This window comes from Hippocampus zosterae, chromosome 6 (genome assembly GCF_025434085.1).
Source record: "Hippocampus zosterae strain Florida chromosome 6, ASM2543408v3, whole genome shotgun sequence".
In the NCBI taxonomy this organism is placed as follows: Eukaryota; Metazoa; Chordata; class Actinopteri; order Syngnathiformes; family Syngnathidae; genus Hippocampus; species Hippocampus zosterae.
The window spans coordinates 43,971-60,554 of NC_067456.1; the positions used below are offsets into that span (position 1 = coordinate 43,971).

The 16,584-nt window shown below is 52.1% G+C and overlaps 2 protein-coding genes across 3 annotated transcripts; one reads left to right on the plus strand and one right to left on the minus strand.

Annotated features, from left to right (window-relative positions):
* The first annotated feature begins 456 nt into the window (after positions 1-456).
* On the plus strand, positions 457-3,638 carry LOC127601548 (flavin reductase (NADPH)-like). The gene is made up of 4 exons (XM_052066874.1): positions 457-734; positions 1,313-1,514; positions 2,257-2,421; positions 3,394-3,638. The coding sequence occupies exons 1-4, from the start codon at positions 600-602 to the stop codon at positions 3,549-3,551; spliced, it is 660 nt and encodes a 219-aa protein (XP_051922834.1). The 5' UTR covers positions 457-599; the 3' UTR covers positions 3,552-3,638.
* Positions 3,639-4,856: 1,218 nt separating this feature from the next.
* LOC127601546 (long-chain-fatty-acid--CoA ligase ACSBG2-like) lies at positions 4,857-16,544 on the minus strand. Of its 2 annotated transcripts, none has more exons than XM_052066871.1 (14): positions 16,368-16,544; positions 14,050-14,141; positions 13,070-13,350; positions 12,155-12,243; positions 10,334-10,454; positions 10,163-10,243; positions 9,824-9,973; positions 9,279-9,446; positions 9,014-9,195; positions 8,494-8,727; positions 7,775-7,989; positions 7,302-7,441; positions 6,973-7,216; positions 4,857-6,262 (listed from the first exon to the last, which is right to left on the minus strand). In XM_052066871.1, the coding sequence occupies exons 1-14, from the start codon at positions 16,472-16,474 to the stop codon at positions 6,171-6,173; spliced, it is 2,196 nt and encodes a 731-aa protein (XP_051922831.1). In that variant the 5' UTR covers positions 16,475-16,544; the 3' UTR covers positions 4,857-6,170. The 2 variants fall into 2 exon arrangements, with proteins under 2 accessions (XP_051922831.1, XP_051922832.1); XM_052066872.1 differs by lacking the exon at positions 16,368-16,544 and adding an exon at positions 14,728-14,804.
* Positions 16,545-16,584: the final 40 nt, after the last annotated feature.

Below are 16,584 nucleotides of genomic sequence, written 5' to 3' on the forward strand. Positions count from 1 at the left end.
CATTTCATGGAATAAGTAGTAGGATTTAGGGTGTACACACAAATGGCAGGTTTTTGTGAGATAAAACCATCAGCGTCAAATGGTTTTCTAGCATCCGGCAGTAACCCGCGCAACTCATTTGAAAACCAAATCTCTTTTCAAGGAGTAGAAAAGAATTGGAGGCGTGCATAGACTTTCCGCTTCCACTGCTTCCGATAATGTCTAGGCCACGGGAAAAGGCCTTTGCTGGCCCCGAATAAGCCCCCAGCTCACACCCAAAAAAAGCCAACAACGTTTCTTTGACAGCATCATCGGCGAGCGCGGATGCGGTAGGAATCGGCCAGTCGAACGCCGGCCGGCCCCTTCGCAACAGATGAGCTTTTCTTTTTCGCCATCCCCGTTTGATGCCGCCCTCTGTCGGCTGCAAACTACCTCTTTGATCCTCCCCCCCGCACCCCCCCCCCCCCCTTCACATGAACGCACGGTGAGCGTGAAAGTGGCCGCACGGAAAACGCCTTCACGTGGGTTCGCCGATCCCTCGTGACTTTCCGAGGAGGGGGGGCGAAGCTTTGGGGTTCGCGCGCGCGCGGCACTCCGCCACTGAAGCGTCAAGCGCCAGCATGAGGATCGCCGTGCTGGGAGCCAGCGGCCAGACGGGCCACTTCCTCGTGAGCCAGGCGCTTCGGCAGGGCCACGCCGTCACCGCCGTCGTCCGCAACCCGGACAAGCTCACCGTGCGCCACGACAACCTCCAGGTAACGGCGCCTCGGAGTTGACGCAAATTGGCTTCGAGCCCGCGTGAACCGGAGGAAGGAAACGCGACGACGCGTCGCGGGTCGATCCTCGTGGCAAAATAGTTGCAAACGTCAGAGGTTCGAGTCAGACCGGGCTCAGCATTCCAACTATCGCGCGGGGACGAAAACCAGTGTCTGAAACGAGAAATGATTCCCCAACTTGCGTGAGACTTTCATTTCACTTGCTGCTCTTTTTCATAGTTTGTGTTCGGATTGTGAAGTGTCGTTGAGTGTTCAATAGCATCCAGTATAAAAAAGTACAGGGGGGGCGGGGGGGGTCTTGATTGAGACTTGCGGAGACCGCGCTTGGAATTTGAACTCCTCGGATCTCAAATGGGAATGAACGCAGATGTATTCCGATTCGTTCCAGCCACCGCCCTCCCCTGGAAAGTGCAGTTTCATCTCGTAGAAAAATGGCGCCGTGCAGATCGACGGCCGGAGGGAGGAAATCGGGGGCTACTTTTCCCGCTTGCTCGAAACGTAACTTTGCGGATTTCATGTCCTTCCCCCCGCCGTGGCGTTTGTGACTCCATCCGCAGGTGGCGGAGGCCGACATCTTCTCGGCGGACAGCCTGAAGTCTCATTTCCAGGGGGCGGACGTGGTGGTCTCCTGCCTGGGCTTCTCCGGCTCCTTCTTCTCCGGCGTGACGGGCTACAGCCGCTCCATGAGCGCCGTGATCGCGGCCATGCGGGAGGCGCGCGTCAACAGGATCATCGCCATGACGTCTTGGTACACGGACCGTGAGTGGACGATTTCATTGCCGCGCCGCTTCCCTCAAGATTTGAAAAACATTGAGATTTGGAAAAAGTACACACATAAACGTATACACGAAAATGAAACTCGGTCAAGTGGGATTTTTGCATGTTCTTGGGCAGAATTGGTGTGTGTGTGGGGGGGGGGCTGCTTTATCCTCGTTATCCTCCAACTTTGTGGGAGTAAAAGAAGAATTTCCATTCTAAAACAATGCACCTTGAAACGACCTGTCTACTCAACTCAAGCGTTTCTTGGAGCGTCAGGTGCCCGAAAGGCTTCAAAACAAGTGCGGCACACTTGATTCTGCTCCTTTCTCACTCTTGGCGGGACGAAAGCGAGGTCCTCTGCTGCTTCTCGGGGGAGACGCATCACTTGAGCGCATCATTTGCCGTGGCCTACCTCTTTCCTATTCAGACGGGACTTTGGCAGCATCTTGGCGCATGTCAGAACCCTGCCCCCACCCTCCCATAAAAATTGAAAGCGATGAATTTGTGAATGGTGACTTGTTCACATGCGGGCGACTACGGCGTTATATTTTGGCAAACGCCGATGATCAGTAAAAATGAAGCGGCCCACAGGGCTGGACTTTGACATGGCTGCCCCCATGCAAAAAAATCCCTTCTGCATCTCACGAGTTCGCAGACCGCAGCCTTCCTTCCTCTGAGATTGCGCAGCGTTGACTACAATTCCCGTATGGAAACGTGTCCAATGGATCTTTTCTCTTCCCAGCCGACTCCGGCACTCAATCGCCGTACCTGATCCGCTTCCTGTTGCTGCCCCTGATCCGCAGCGTGCTCAGCAACATGTGGGAGATGGAACAGGATCTACGGCAGGTGGACGACATTAACTGGACTGTGGTGCGCCCGCCCGGTCTCAAGAATATGCCTTCCTCGGGTAAAAAGAAATGAAGAAATAGATTGTGTGTGCGTGTGTGAGAGAGAGAGAGAGAGAGAGAGCGCATTTTGTTAGTTTATGAAACTTAAGGCAAGTCAACCCCGGGGACATGATTGGTCACAGTGCAGGCTTAATCGCGTCCACTTCATGCGGTGTTTGTTCCCGTAAATGGCTCTCATTTATTATTAGTTTGAAAACAAGCCTCATTTATATTTTCAGGAATGATCAGTCACCAGATTGAAGGGTTAAGATACAACACGAGGGCAGGCGTGAAAACGATCGCCGAGACCAGAAAAACAAAATGGCTGAGCGGCTACGCGTTGCACAGCAAGGGCTCTTCAGACTTTTTTTCCGCTTGGCCTTGACAGTTCCGCCGTAGGCGGCGTTGCAAAGAGCAGACCCGGGATGCGCGGCAATCAAGGGCAGGGGACGCGAGCGGATTTACTGAAAGCAAGAAAAGCCAACGGCTGATGTTCACGAGATCCCGCCACTTAACGCTTTGCTGTATAAATCGGCGTGTATTGTATTGTATTGTTTTAACTCTTATGCAACAGTTAAGAATGTTAGAACGTGACCAGAAAAAGGTCAGACTTTTCGAGTTCCACTGTGGGCCGACTTGCAAAGACGAGACGCGGGTGGGTAGGAGGCGAGGTGAGGAGCCGATCGGCAGAGGCCAACCTCACCAAATAAGATAAGAGAAGATATCCTTTATTCGTCCCACACTGGGGAAATTTACAGCCAATGGCCACCTCCCTCCCCGTCTGCTTGACAGCATCTGTTCTCGAGGCTTTTTCGCTCGCGCCCGTACCCAATTTCGTGTCAACCGGACATAAGTGGTGGACGATACGGTACACCGGTGCCCCAAGCACCAGTACCACTTCACGACACGGTTGCTAGGCAGAATTGACTTCGCCGTCCCCCAGTCTCATTTCAAAGGAAAAGACAAACTAACGTCAAGGTTCTCCTCCCCAGCGTCGGAGTTCCTGACGCACGAGGGCTACTTCGTGCCCGACGAGGGCGGGCGTCCGGCGGGCAGCGCCATGGGACGAGGCGACGTGGCTCGCTTCATGCTGTCGCTGCTCAATAGCAACGCGTGGGTGAAGAAGGGAGTGGCCATCACCACCAAATGACAAGCGAGCGCCAACCTCCGTCGCCAATCGCGCGTCTCGCCTCGCTTGTGCCAACGAGTGCCCCACTTAAACGACATTGAACACAAACGTCTGGTTTCTTGGATGGCGCCCGGCGACGTGCGATCATGCTTTCGTTCACACGGTGGCAGTAAAAAGCCACTCGCGAGCCTAGAAAACGGGACGACGGCACTCACGGAATAGCCAGTCTGGCACCCGTATGTTGCATTTGTGGTTCAATTCTACTCGGTGAGTTTGAATACCCATGTTCAGTGTTTCCGCCCTTCATTTTTTTTGCACGACTAACAAGGAGCCGAACGGCAAAACTCACAACAGGTAAGTCCCCCTCAAGCCCATTTTAAAACTATCCACTACTGTCCTGTGTGGAGTTTGCCTGCGTGGCTTTTCTCCGGGTAGTCCGCCTTCCTCGCCCTAAATTGTACCTCGGGTCATTGTGAGCGCAAACGGTTGTTTGTCTGTGTGCTGTGCGATGAGCTGGCGACCAGTTCAGAGTGTCCCCCGCTTAAGGCCCGAAGACGGCCGGGATTGGCTCCGGCATGCCCGCGACCATCCTGGGGAGAAGCGGTTTGGAAAATGGATGAAGAAAAAAAAAACAGAAGAAAGGTCCAGTTGATTCATTTCAACCTTTGCAGACAACCATCTAGATCAGGGGTGCCCAAACCTTTTGGAGCAAAGATCTACTTTTCGATCGAGCCGTTAGCGCACACGTGCGCATACCCAGGCGCTTGCGCACGCACGCCATGATGAGGAACAGCCCCTAAGATGAATGAAACTGAAAACTGAAGTAGGCACAAGAGTCGATGACAATCACTGCCTACCCTGAGTGGGAGACCTGCCGCGCACTTTTGCAGCCGGTTAACTATCGTCGCTCACGCGTACCGTTTGAAAATGCTTCTGTCGGCCCTCCAGTTTGCCATTATTTGCGAGTGCCATCGTACACAAAACGGACTTTGACTGATGACAAGAGTAATAAAAAGAATATCGCAACAGCTCTGATCTGGAGACGCAATCGCAGACTGCTGAGCCCTAACGACTTTCGGTGAGGCGGGTCACCCGCCACCGGAAGTTAAAGGTGACCCGCTTTATTATATTTTAGGGTTAGGCTTGCGCGTTGGTGCAGTGTGCATCAACACAAAAATATCTTACTTACACGCACAGAGACACGCATTTTTTGTTTTTTTTTTTACTCTACATCCCTCTCGATTGTCTTGGGACCAGTCCACGATCGACGTCATGGGCACCCCTGATCTCGATCGAAATGACTACGGCAGACAAAGAACAAAACAATTTGCAGTCAGTCAGCATTTTATCTTTTAATTGTCATCATGATGGCAAATATAGAGCGTACACAGGTTGATCTTTTTGCAAAGGGGCTCTCATTTCTAAAGCTCTTTTCTAGCCTCGAGTTACTCCGAGCCTCTCTCGTGAGGACGGAGGTCTGCCAATACGCGTCTATTCTAGCGCGCGCATATCTGCGCATCTGTTGATCGTGACAGCGTGCTATCCCTGCGGACGGTTCATTGACAGCGCGCGCTGTTAAAACTGTGGAGCGGGCGAGATGCCGCGATGGCGCCGATCCGCAATCTGAAGAAAACCTGAAAGACGACAATGCGCCCGGCGATGCAATCTGATCCGTTAAAAGTCCGGAGCAACCAAGAAGAACGCCGCACCCGCAACCCGAGACGCGACGTCTCAATGACCTCGGACCTCGTTTCCAAAGAATCACGCCGCCGAAAAGAGGCTTCCTCGTTTCAGGGTGTGTTCGGGAAGAATGACATTGTGGATTATTCACAAGGAAGACGAAACCGGCGAGGCCTTCAAACATACAGAACAGGGATGCGCCATATAGCCAAGAGAACAAAAAATTGCGATGGCCGTATGGGCCAATGCAATCTGCATATGGCAAAGATGCGCGATCGTTTTCTTCTGAAAGCGGAAGCTTGGAGTGGACTTGGTGATACACCGAGCTTGATTATTTTGCTGGATTGAGGAAACATTTAAAGGATTAAAATCATAAAATCATTCGATTATAAAAAAGTCATTTTTCCTTAAGGTACATGTCAACTATCGCTATATTCAACACCTACATCGCACATGGCATCTTTTTTTCCCCCATACCGTGCACACCGAATACATACAGTACATCTCATAAAATGTGAGTACATTTGTGTAAATATTTCATTCCATCTTTTCATGGGACAACATTGACACCCCCCCCCCCCCCAAAAAAAGACACTCTGCTCTTATATCGATGTCATCACATTGATTTTTGGAATATTGAGACTATATCTTGACAAGATTTCATCTTTGCTCCCGTGGAATTTTGATTCCCCCTCAACAGAAGTACAACTTGATTCAACCGTTTTAATTTTATTCTTGTCTCACTTTCTGAGGCGATCCTGTTTTATGACACTCGTAAATGTGCTTCTGTTCATTGCGATACCAAATGAAAGAGGCCCCCCCCCCTTCCCACCCCCAAAGTGTCGGTCACGTAACTGACCTGCAGTATGATGGCAAGCTTTGGCCACGATCGGGAGTCTTTCTCGTCAAAGTAAAACCGCGTTAAAAGCAGATACCGTACTTGGAATCGATCTGCGTGGCTTATTTTGGATGCGTCTGCTCGGTGTACAGCTCGTCGATTTTCTCCTGGTACATTTGGATGACAATCGGCCTCCGCAGTTTCATGGTTGGTCCTGTAAGTACAAGCGCATTCCGTTTCTGGCATGCGTACGTGCCAACGACAGGTAAAAATGTGCTTTGGAATTGTGACAAAACATCCCCGGCATGCGGCCCGCTAGGTCACGGGACAAGTGAGTGAGGTGGCGGGCCCAGCGCTGACTGGCTGCTTTGCACTTGGGAAAAACACAAATGTCCTCACCATTCAAATAGCTTGGTTTCTTGTCATATGATGAATATTCATGTCATATTTATTTGAACGTTATTGTTCTATATTATATTGTACTATCTATCTATATATATCTAGAGAGAGAGAGAGAATATTGTTTTTTTAACTTATTTTCATCACAATTTAATTTTACTTCCGTGAATAAATTATTATATTATTATATTTACAAAACATGCACATGATTCTTTTCGAGTTGGGGTATTTTTTGTATGCTTGTCACAATTTGAAACATTTCGTCATCAAACGACTTGCTCAAGGTCCTTCAAATCATGAAAATGTTGTGAAAGGATTCAAAACAGTTTATATAAAAAATAAAAATCTCACTTAATTTTGAAAAAAAAAAAAAAAAAAACGAAAACCCTCATCAATCAATCTGTATTTTTAAAATGACGTCCCCAAAAAAATGTGTGTGTGAGTGTGTGTGTGTGTGTGTGTGCGACAGCGTACTTAGTGACTGCAGCAAAAGGCACGGACGGTGTTTTCCAGCCAGCAACTCACCGAGCTCGCCTCCGGCGACGGAGAAGTCTCTTGGCAAGACGACAAACTTCTGCACCTTCTGCGGGTTGGAGACGGCCTTGGCGTTGTATCGCCGGACGCCCTCCCAGATGGCCTCGTACACGGCGGGCTCCTCGCTGGCGACGACCTCCGACACGGTGGCGGCGCGCAGGCCGCGGTCCCGGCAGAAGCCCACGACTTCGGGGCTCAGCCGGTCCGTGGGTCTGCCGTCTTGGTCTGCCACGCACTGGCCGAAGGTTCCCGCTCAACGCTTTGCAAAACAAGGGACGGGCGGGACAGGCGGGACGGGCGGGACGGGCGGTCCGGCTTACTTTGAGCGTGACCAACATGGAGAGGAACTTCTTGCGGTCTCCGATCAGCATGGCGTTGCTGATGATGGGCACCTCCGCCTTCACCGCCTCCTCGATGGGGACCGGGGCCACATTCTCGCCGCCGGCGGTAATGATGAGCTCTGCGTGTTGACGACCGCATTTTGGAATGTCAAAAAAAATGCTTCTTGTGATGCGGCGAAGCCCCGACGTTTTTTGTCAGCAAATACTGTCTAGCCCCATCATTTGTTTTAACAGTGTACGGTGATCCCTCTCTGCGTGGCTGCAGTACATCGCGTTTTGGGTTGGGTCCTATATTCGGGAAAAAAATGCCCAATGACTGGGAGCTTTTGTCCACGCCCCTTTTGCATCTGCAAGCGGCTTCTGAAGACAACACTCGCCGAATGGGCAAAGTGATGGAAACGCCGGGGGGGGGGGGGGGGGGGGGTCCGAGCGATGCGCAACACGTGACCGACCTTTAATCCTTCCGGTGATGAAGAGGAAGTTTCGCTGGAACTTTCCGATGTCTCCGGAGTGGAGCCAGCCGTCCTGGTCCAAGGCCTCTTTGGTCTTGTCCTCCATGTTGAGGTAGCCCATGAAGACGTTGCGGCCCCAGAAGCAGATCTCCCCGTTGCCCTCCTCGTCCTGTTTGTCCAGCTTCACCTTGCAGCCCGCCATCACCTTCCCGCAGCTAGAAACACATGCGGCCGGCGTTAGCCTCGAGGCGTTAGCCCCAGCGCTCGGGCTCCGCTCCGAGCGACTGTTTGCGGTGCGGAAAAATCTTAGCCCCAAACCTCCGCTATTAGTTAGCGTTGGACACGGGAAGATATGCCTTCCCATTGACCGAGCACTGCATTGAATTCAGGGATGGCAATGGCCAGCGATGAAAAAAGCGCAAACGGGTGTGGCACGGACGGGGCGATCAATCGCAACAAGTAACAAGTAAGACATCACGCTTGTCCAATCGCAGGGCTGTTTACAATCGGCGAAAACTCGCCGATGAGGTACCTGACCCCCCCCTAAAATTTTCTCAACGGATTTAGACCATTCACGAAAATGATCAATTTAAGAAAAAAGGGCGGATTTCCGCGTATCCGTGGAAAATTGCCATCCCCGTGAATCGGCTTTGTATCGCCGCAAGCCCGTCGCATTCCAAAGGCGGCGGCGGCGGCGGCGGACGCAGCGGCGCGCTGACCTGTTGATGTGGAAGTCATCGTTAGTGGAGACGGTGTGCGGGCCGGAGCTTTCGCTCATGCCGTAAAGCTCCAAGAGGGGCATGTTGAGGCTCATGAAGTACTCCAGGGTCTCCTTGGAGATGGGCGCCGAGCCCGTGAACAAGATGCGGCAGCGGTCCAGGCCCAGCGCCGCTCGCACCTTCTTGAACACCAGCTGGTTGGCCAGCGTGAAGCCCCACGGCACGCGCTTCTCCCTGAAACGTGACAAGGGCAAAAGAAAAAAAAGAAAAAAAAATCCTTCTTTGTGCCAGTCAAAGGACTTTCAAGTATGGGGCCGTGCGTTTCGAAGCTAAAGACTGCCCCGTAAGGAGGCAGGAGCTGGCGAGTACCTAAAGGCGGGCTTTATTTCTTGATGCCAAGTTGAGCCAGCCATTGAGACGCGAGGCGAAATTGCAGTGGGCCTTTTGAATTGCGGTCCCTTTGTGGCGCAATTTTCCCAAAGAATGAAAACGGCGAAACGGAGAAAAAGGGCTCTCTCACTTGTGCATGGCGCTGTAGTTGTACATGAGCCCGATGGCCTTTGACCAGTCGGCCACGCTCTGCTTGAAGGGGCTCGCCTTGGCTCCCGCCGCTTGCATTTTCTCCTGCATCTTCTCCCAGACGCGAGGGACGCCCAGGAAGGAGGTGGGCCTCACCTCCTTCAACGTGGCCGCCAAGGACCCCTTCGATTGAAAGCAAAGCCCCCAAAGATCATGGAATCCCATAAAAAGAGGAGGGGACCGGCGACGTGAGGCCGCGCGCTCACCTTGAGGGCGTCGGGTTCGGCAAAGTAGGTGGTGGCGGCGAACCTCATGGCGATGTACAAGTCGTTGAGCTGAGCCGCCACGTGGCTGAGCGGCAAGTAGCTGACCACCGACTCCTCGCCGTAGCGCAGGTCCACCGCCTCTCCAGCTCTCTGCGCCGTCCAGGTCACCTGGAGCGGGAGTGTCGGGGTTCCCCCAGGCTCCGTTTTAGGGCCCTTTCTGTTTCTTTACCGACAGCGCTCATTCGAGTGGCTTCCTCATTGAATTGAATACAACTTGATAAACGTTCACATTTTTCTTTGTCCATTGCCACCTTTTATTCCTGAACTCTTTCCACGGTGTCCTCATTTCAATTCATTTCTTCCCCCGGCAAAATCTTTGCGTTTGCCTTGTAAAACTGCTTGATGTCGTAGTTTGTGTTCTGAATTGAAGGTTTGATTAATCCATTGTAAAAAAAAAAAATTAAAAATGGGAGTGGAAGATATGCCCCCCCCCAAAAAGCCCGCCACACGCGAAAACCGTCGGCCATGGTCGTTGTGCGACTCACGTTGTCGTGGCTCAGCATGACGGCTTTGGGGGTTCCGGTGGCTCCCGAGGTGAAGATGAGGCTGCAGCACTGGTTGGCGCGGAGGCGGGCGATGGAGCGGTTCAGTTCTTGCTCCGGCACATCCTCGCCCAGCCTCATGAATTCTGCCCACTAAGAACAAAGACCACACTACGTGATGCGAGAAACAGGTTTGACCCCCCCCCCCTCAGCACCCCCAAATAAACAAGATTTATACTGGCTATCTTGTCAACATATTTCCCTTCACTTATTTTCACTCCTTTTCCACCAACAAGTGTGGGTGGAGTCTCCCTGGAGCGCAGCGCGCAGGGGCTAGCGTACCGTGTAATGGGAGGCGAGCCTCTGCTTGAGTTCTCCTTTGTACAGGACGATGGCTTTCAGATGCTCCAGCCTATCTTTCACCTGATGGAAAAATCTTTAGCTGGATTTGGATTTCTTTCTTTTAAGAGAGCGGCCTTAAAAGACGGTGCGAGAGCGGAGTCGGGCGCTGACCTGCAGGATTTTGTCCATCTGCTCCTGGTCCTCCACCACGATGATGTTGGCCCGCGCGCTGCTGGCCACTTCAAAACAGGTCTCGGGTATGTTGGTGGTGTAGATGCCCGTCGCCAGGCCACTGGAAGGGACACGGGACATGTACTGCGTGCGCTCGCTCGCAGCTCCGCATTAAGTTTTGTGGCTCCCGGCCCTGATGAGCCAGCATCTCCGTCGCTCGACCGGCCTCTCCAGTTTTTAGACACAACGCGGCCATTAATTAGCGCCGCACTTTTCCCCATTCGGTGGAAATTTGCTGGGTTGACATCTTTCCTTTTTCGTCAATGGTTTTTCAATTTGTTTCCCTCCCTTCTCATGAAATGACAATTGATTCACATCCAAATTTGGACGATTGACGCCATCGTCCGTCGTGTTGCGTTCACGTGAGCCTTTGAGCTGGTGGCAAACTTTCTCGTCGGCGCCTCGACTCGACCGAAAAACACATCAAAGCATCCGACGCGACGGACCAGAACGCTTTGAGTCGGATTAGCGTTGACAATCAAGTCTCTGTCCTTTAGCAAATGTATAGTAAGGGGATCATTTATAGTCTACAGCAGCAAGATTGTGGGTAGAAAGAAGAAAAACAACAAACACCGCTCAATTCAGTGCAAGACAACTATGGAGACGGTCACAGTGCTGTTTTTCACATCAAATTCAGCAGCCTGACAGCAGTCGGGAGGAACGAGAACTCGATGAGCCCCATTTTCTGAAGCGTTTTTACATTTGCCGCCCTCCCCCGCCCAAATCAATCATTTGTTTGTTGGAATAGCTTGAAGCACGCAAACAATGCAGAAAATGAAAATCGCGTAATCTGAGGCCGTCATCATCGTAGGGATCGTCATCCGTCTCGTCTTGTCTGTCACACGCGTCAGTGATAAAAGTGACACGGGCTGGAGGAAGAAAAAAAAAAAAAACTTCTCGCTCAACTCAACTCTGGTGCATTTGTCGAGCCCTTGACAACAACCACCGCTGCGTACAAAGTGCCGCACATGAAGATCATAGAGACGGCAAGGAATGAAGCACAAAAACCGTGCAACTAAAATCAAGTCCGAGTCCAAAGCCAAAGAATAAGAAAGATGGCCAGCGCCGGGGGGGGGGGCTTGCCCAATGTTCAGCGGGAGCTCGTTCCAAAGAGAGGGAGCGGCAACGGCAAAGGGCTCGGTGCCATCGGAGCCGGCGCTCACTTCTCGGTACCTCCGATAAGGTCTGGTCCCACGCAGACCCGAGGCACGCGCCGGGCGCCAGGGAGGGGCTCACAGGGGGAAGGTGGCGATGGCCCATTTCAAGATTTGAAAACAAAGCAGAACATCTTGAAAAGAACTCAAAAATGTGTCGGGAGCCCGAGAAGGGACGCGCCCAAATGTCGTCGTACGCTATACCGTGACAACAAAGGCGATTCCGACTCGGATTCCGATTCCCTCTTGCGAGTAGGCTCAAGAGGCGAGCCGCGGCATGGCGGCCCAACTGGAGACGCTCGATGGAGGATCGGCCGACTCCAAAGTCAAGTGCGGGGCGGGTTGTGACTGCGGCACGAACGACCGTTTCAAAGTGCTCGCCGGAGAAAGCGCGACGTAGGCCGGCGGCACGAGATGAGAGACTTCGCGACGGCGCCAATATGCCGCCCCGAGTTCAAAACAGCGGGCGGGCGAAAAACCGAGTCCGGAGCCGGAGGGGGCCCGGGCATGGAGTGCGTCTCGCTTTCATCCGGGCGGGATCAAAGCGGCCTCTGCGAGAAAGCGTCTTTTTGGCTGCGCGGGACGCGGATCGCCATGCGGTACTCACCCGGCGAGGATGCAGCCCACGTTGGCGATGAACCACTCGGGGGCGTTGAAGCCCAGGATGCCCACCCCGTGGAAGCGCTCCAGACCCAGCTAGAGGCGCGCACACACACACACACACACACACACACACACACACACACACACACACACACACACACGCATGCATTTTTACTGCTGGCACTTTGCCACGCGTGACTTTTGACCTCCATCCGACAGGATCTGGAAGCCAAGATGGAGATTTCGCACGCCTAAAATACGGGGCTGCTTTCCCCGCAGAGTTTCGGGTACGACCGCAAGTCAACGGTCGAAGCGAGCGATCGGAGGCGGCCGTCGTCCGAGAGAGCGCGAGAGACGCGCGGTGCCAAAAGGCCTCGGCCACGCGCTCGAGGTCGAGGTAACGGCGCTGTTGTCGCAAAACAAAATGCCGTCTTGCTGTTCATCTTTCACTTTCCCGTCTGAAAGCTTCTTTTGTTAAGATTCCAACGCTCCTGTTCTCAAAGAATCAACTTTTGAAATGACTTGCTGTTCCTACAAAGACGAATATGAAATACGAAAGGAAAATAAAAACAAGGACACTCTGCATTTGCTGACATGGCGCCACTCGATCCGATCCCGAATCAGAAGCAAACGGCTGCATAGTTTGGAAACAGCAAAGAGACGCTGTAGAAGACGCCGTTTTGAGTTGCTTTTCTTCCCCATCAAAGACAATTCGGGGCGAGGAGGACGAAAAAGCTCGCCGGCAACGCGAGTCGAGGGCACGTCGGAGTCAACGCCAAAGACGGCGGAGTCTCCGGGTCAGCGAAGACTTGACATCCACGTCGTCGGCGACTCGCCGCGTTTTCGCCGCGCTTTCGCCTCAAACAATTTGCCCGTTTGGCCGCGCCCACGTAGGGGATCAAAGGAGGAAAGCGCAGACCTTGATGAAGCTCTTGGCGGCCGTCCGGCACTCTCGGTAGTACTCCTTCCACGTCAGCGTCCGCCAGCTGCCGTCCTCCTTGCGCGCCACGGCCGGGCGCTCCCCGAAGGCCTCCACCGTCTCCAGGAACATTTGGTGCACCGTCCGAGGCGTGTCGGCGGCCGGGCCCGACTCCTCCATCCTCAGGTGCACCGCCCCCTCGCCGCAGGTGCTCCACAGCCGCTCGGCCGGGGCCAGGGAGGCCTCCGGGGGCCTCAGCGGGACGCCGGCGGGGGGGGGCTCTGTGGGGCAACAGGGACAGCTGCAATGACCCGCCATGGTGACCCGGTCGCGCTCGGGACCGCCGCGTACGAGCGAGTGGAGAGAGAGAGTGGAGCGAAGTCAGGCGCGCTCCGGCTGTGATGCGGCAGCCAGGCCGGGGAGGCGTGGCCTCCGCGTCACCCGACACGATACTGCCAGCCTGCTGACTGCGCGCGTGCGCGTCTACCTGCCGATCTGGTTTTGAGAGCTTCCAAGACATTTTGTTTGCTCAACACAAACACGGCACAAACTGGCCTTGCTTTTTTTGGGGGGGTTCCCTTCTGTCAGACGCACGCCGCTTACCATGGATCCTGCAGGCTTCTTGCTTCTGAAATGATCCTATTATAGCAGACAACAAGTATTTACTAAAGTCATCTGTGGCACCCCCCCCCCCAAAAAAAGAACTGGCGCGTTAGTCATGACAAAATGGCGCACGTATCCTGCTTGAGACAAGACTGACCTCATGAAGTAGCCTTCACACCGACACCGGGGACAATTTGGAGCCTTCAATCAGCCCGCCGCGCATGTTTTTGGAAAGTGGGAGCAAAGCCGGGAGGCCGGAGCCAGAATCGAACCCGAGACCTCTGCACTGTGAGGTCCATGCGCTAACCGCAGGCCCGCCCCGTTCAATAAAGGACGACAGTTGCTATCAGACAAATGTGATTGCAAAAAAACGGTACCTCCTCGCGGCTGTTGCGGCGTGGCTGAGGCTTTGCTCCGGCGCGCGTCCTTCCCGCTGCAATCGCCGACGACGGGGGAGGAATCTGCCATCCTGCGACGACAAATGCACAACCGAGGGAAAAATCACCGCTCGACTTTTCAGCTACTTGCGTACGTTACGGGACTTTTTTTTTACCGGCTGCCTTTGATCACGGATCGGGGCCGTACTTTGTTTTTTTTTAAATTTTTGTAATTTCCTTGGATCTTCACGGATGACATGAAGAGAGAGAAGCGGAGAATAAATCGTGTTGCGTGTCGTCTACGTGCTCTGGCGGTCATCTCCGAGTCAGCGACCGGCTTCATTCGCAAACCTCAGAATAAAATCCGGCCTTGGCAGTACCGGAGCGGGCAAATGGGCAAAAGCCCCGACATGCCTCGTCCCGGGGGATCCCGAGGCAAACTAACTTAGTTTGGGGCAATTCAACACAGCGAGCTCAAGCGCTTCCATCAAATACTCAACCACTGCCCTTGACTGTGCAGAAAACTTTGAACTTGGAGCGCCACTAAACAATTCAAAATCTGCTTTTGGAAGAAAGCGCTATATAAATCAGCATGTATTGAATTGTATGTATTGTCAGGTGGCAAAGTCCGCCGCCGCTCGTCACATTTGATTTGGGCTTCCGGGTCTGCGCGCATACCTGTCGCCGCCGTGTCCACGTGCGCCCGCGAGCCCGCTACCCGAGGCGCCGTCGGCCATCTTGCGTCGTTCCGAGCCGCCGCGAGAAGGCTCGGCCTTCTTTTTATAGCAGTCGCATTGCAACACCGAGCGCGTCCGTGTGGAAATCTTGGGATTTTGACGCCCGGACGCCATTGCGACACGCTTATTTATTATTTTTTTTCTCCTTCGCTTTTACCCTTCACCTAAAAAAAAAAACGATGCTGAGCTAGCACCTCACGTTTCACACTAAACACAAACGAAGAGCCGAAAGGTGTCAAATGTCCTGCAAAGACAGAAACATGAGGCCAACAGCTTCGAGTTCAGCTCAGAACATTAAAGACATACTCAAAGATGATTTTTAAGGCTATAAAAAGTGACATTTGCTTTTCATTTATCATATATTTGCTTTTGTTTGTATTGATGTTTTTTTATACAGTTCACTTTTGCTGCCCTTAGTTTTCGATGCACTGCATGTTTGCACTGCGGTTGAGAGGAAAGAAATACCATCTGTGCTGTATGTCGCACACTGAACATAATTGACAATAAAATTAAAAAGTTGGAAAAAGATGAATATTTTATTCCTTTAAAAAAATGTATTGAAAAATATATTTTTCTTTGCTGAAGAAATTACTCTCATAAAAAAATGACAATTGAGAAAAAGACAGCTTTTTTTTCTTAATATGTTGACATTCTTGGCGAAAGTTCTTTTCTTTATACCCGCCCCCTTTTTTTTAACGAGTGCATTCTAAAAACAACAAAAACGGGCCTTTTCATGAGACAATGTGCAGTCATGAAACTCCTGCTCCACCTAGTGGACAAAAAGTTGAATGACATGTCATCAACTCAGTCTGACCTGTTATGTGTGTGTGTGGTCGTCAATTCCACTGAACTTTGCTCCATTTTCCTTCGGCCGAAAACATCTTAAGCAAGACCAGCAAAGTCTGCCCAATGCTATTTGGAAGTCTCAAGTCCAAGCAAGCGCGCGCGCTCTTGTCGCCACACTGAACTCAAGCCATCTTCCCTCCGATAAGGGCAACCAGGCCCAAATCAAGTTGCTCTCGTAACATTCGTGGCAGCGTGTCAACATTTAGTTGGACTTTTGCCAGACTCTTTGCGTGTGGAAAAAATGTCCATATTGTTGAAATGAAGGCATGATATCATAAAGTGGCTGAACATGATTTTTCTTTTTTAATGAGTCCGTTTTAGCGAAACAAAAGAAAAAAGGAGGATTTCAATGGAGGGGAATAATAGGACTACTCTGGTGTCTTTTGGAGAATATCACATTTTATTCGTGACGCTATGCTTTTAAAAAACACAAATTGCTTCTTTGACAGACAAAATGACTTTCATTGTAAAGTCTATATTTGTATATTTTATGGATACAATTCACGTGTAATACTTCTTTCTTTGATTAAAAAGCACACTTTACTTTGTCAAAGTCGGTTATCTTGTGAAAACAAATTATTTTTCTTCAAATAGACGCAACCATTTTGTGTTAGTTTTTTTTTAATGCCCAAACTCACGACGTGGAGCGGCAGAGGAGGCATGTAGCACGCGTTCCAAGCATCGACGTCCGGACGTGGAAGAAGAAAGACAAAGCGCATCGGTGAGCCACCTTACCTGCTTGGGGGGAATCGCTGGAACTCGCGGAGAAGGTGGGGCCGGCCCGAGCGGCTGCTTCCCGAGGCCTCTCCGTTTGACCGACGCAAAGGCCGCGCGCGGGGCATTGCCTTTCCCTCGGTCCTGCCCACTTGCCCGGCAGGACCCTCTGGGGTGGGGGTGCGGTGGGGGAAGAGAAAAAATAAATAAAAAAATCATCTGCCAAGGTCGCGACGCG

What these genes read in the sequence shown, in the direction of transcription:
- LOC127601548 (XM_052066874.1), top strand. Translation starts at nt 600, where the DNA reads ATGAGGATCGCCGTGCTGGGAGCCAGCGGCCAGACGGGCCACTTCCTC. An exon ending in GACGTCTTGGTACACGGACC is followed by an intron (nt 1,515 to 2,256) that starts GTGAGTGGACGA and finishes TTCTCTTCCCAG; the next exon opens with CCGACTCCGGCACTCAATCG. An exon ending in CAAGAATATGCCTTCCTCGG is followed by an intron (nt 2,422 to 3,393) that starts GTAAAAAGAAAT and finishes TCTCCTCCCCAG; the next exon opens with CGTCGGAGTTCCTGACGCAC.
- LOC127601546 (XM_052066871.1), bottom strand. Translation starts at nt 16,474, where the DNA reads ATGCCCCGCGCGCGGCCTTTGCGTCGGTCAAACGGAGAGGCCTCGGGA. An exon ending in GGCTCGCCTCCCATTACACG is followed by an intron (nt 9,974 to 10,162) that starts GTACGCTAGCCC and finishes CTTTGTTCTTAG; the next exon opens with TGGGCAGAATTCATGAGGCT. An exon ending in TCATGCTGAGCCACGACAAC is followed by an intron (nt 9,447 to 9,823) that starts GTGAGTCGCACA and finishes CTCCCGCTCCAG; the next exon opens with GTGACCTGGACGGCGCAGAG.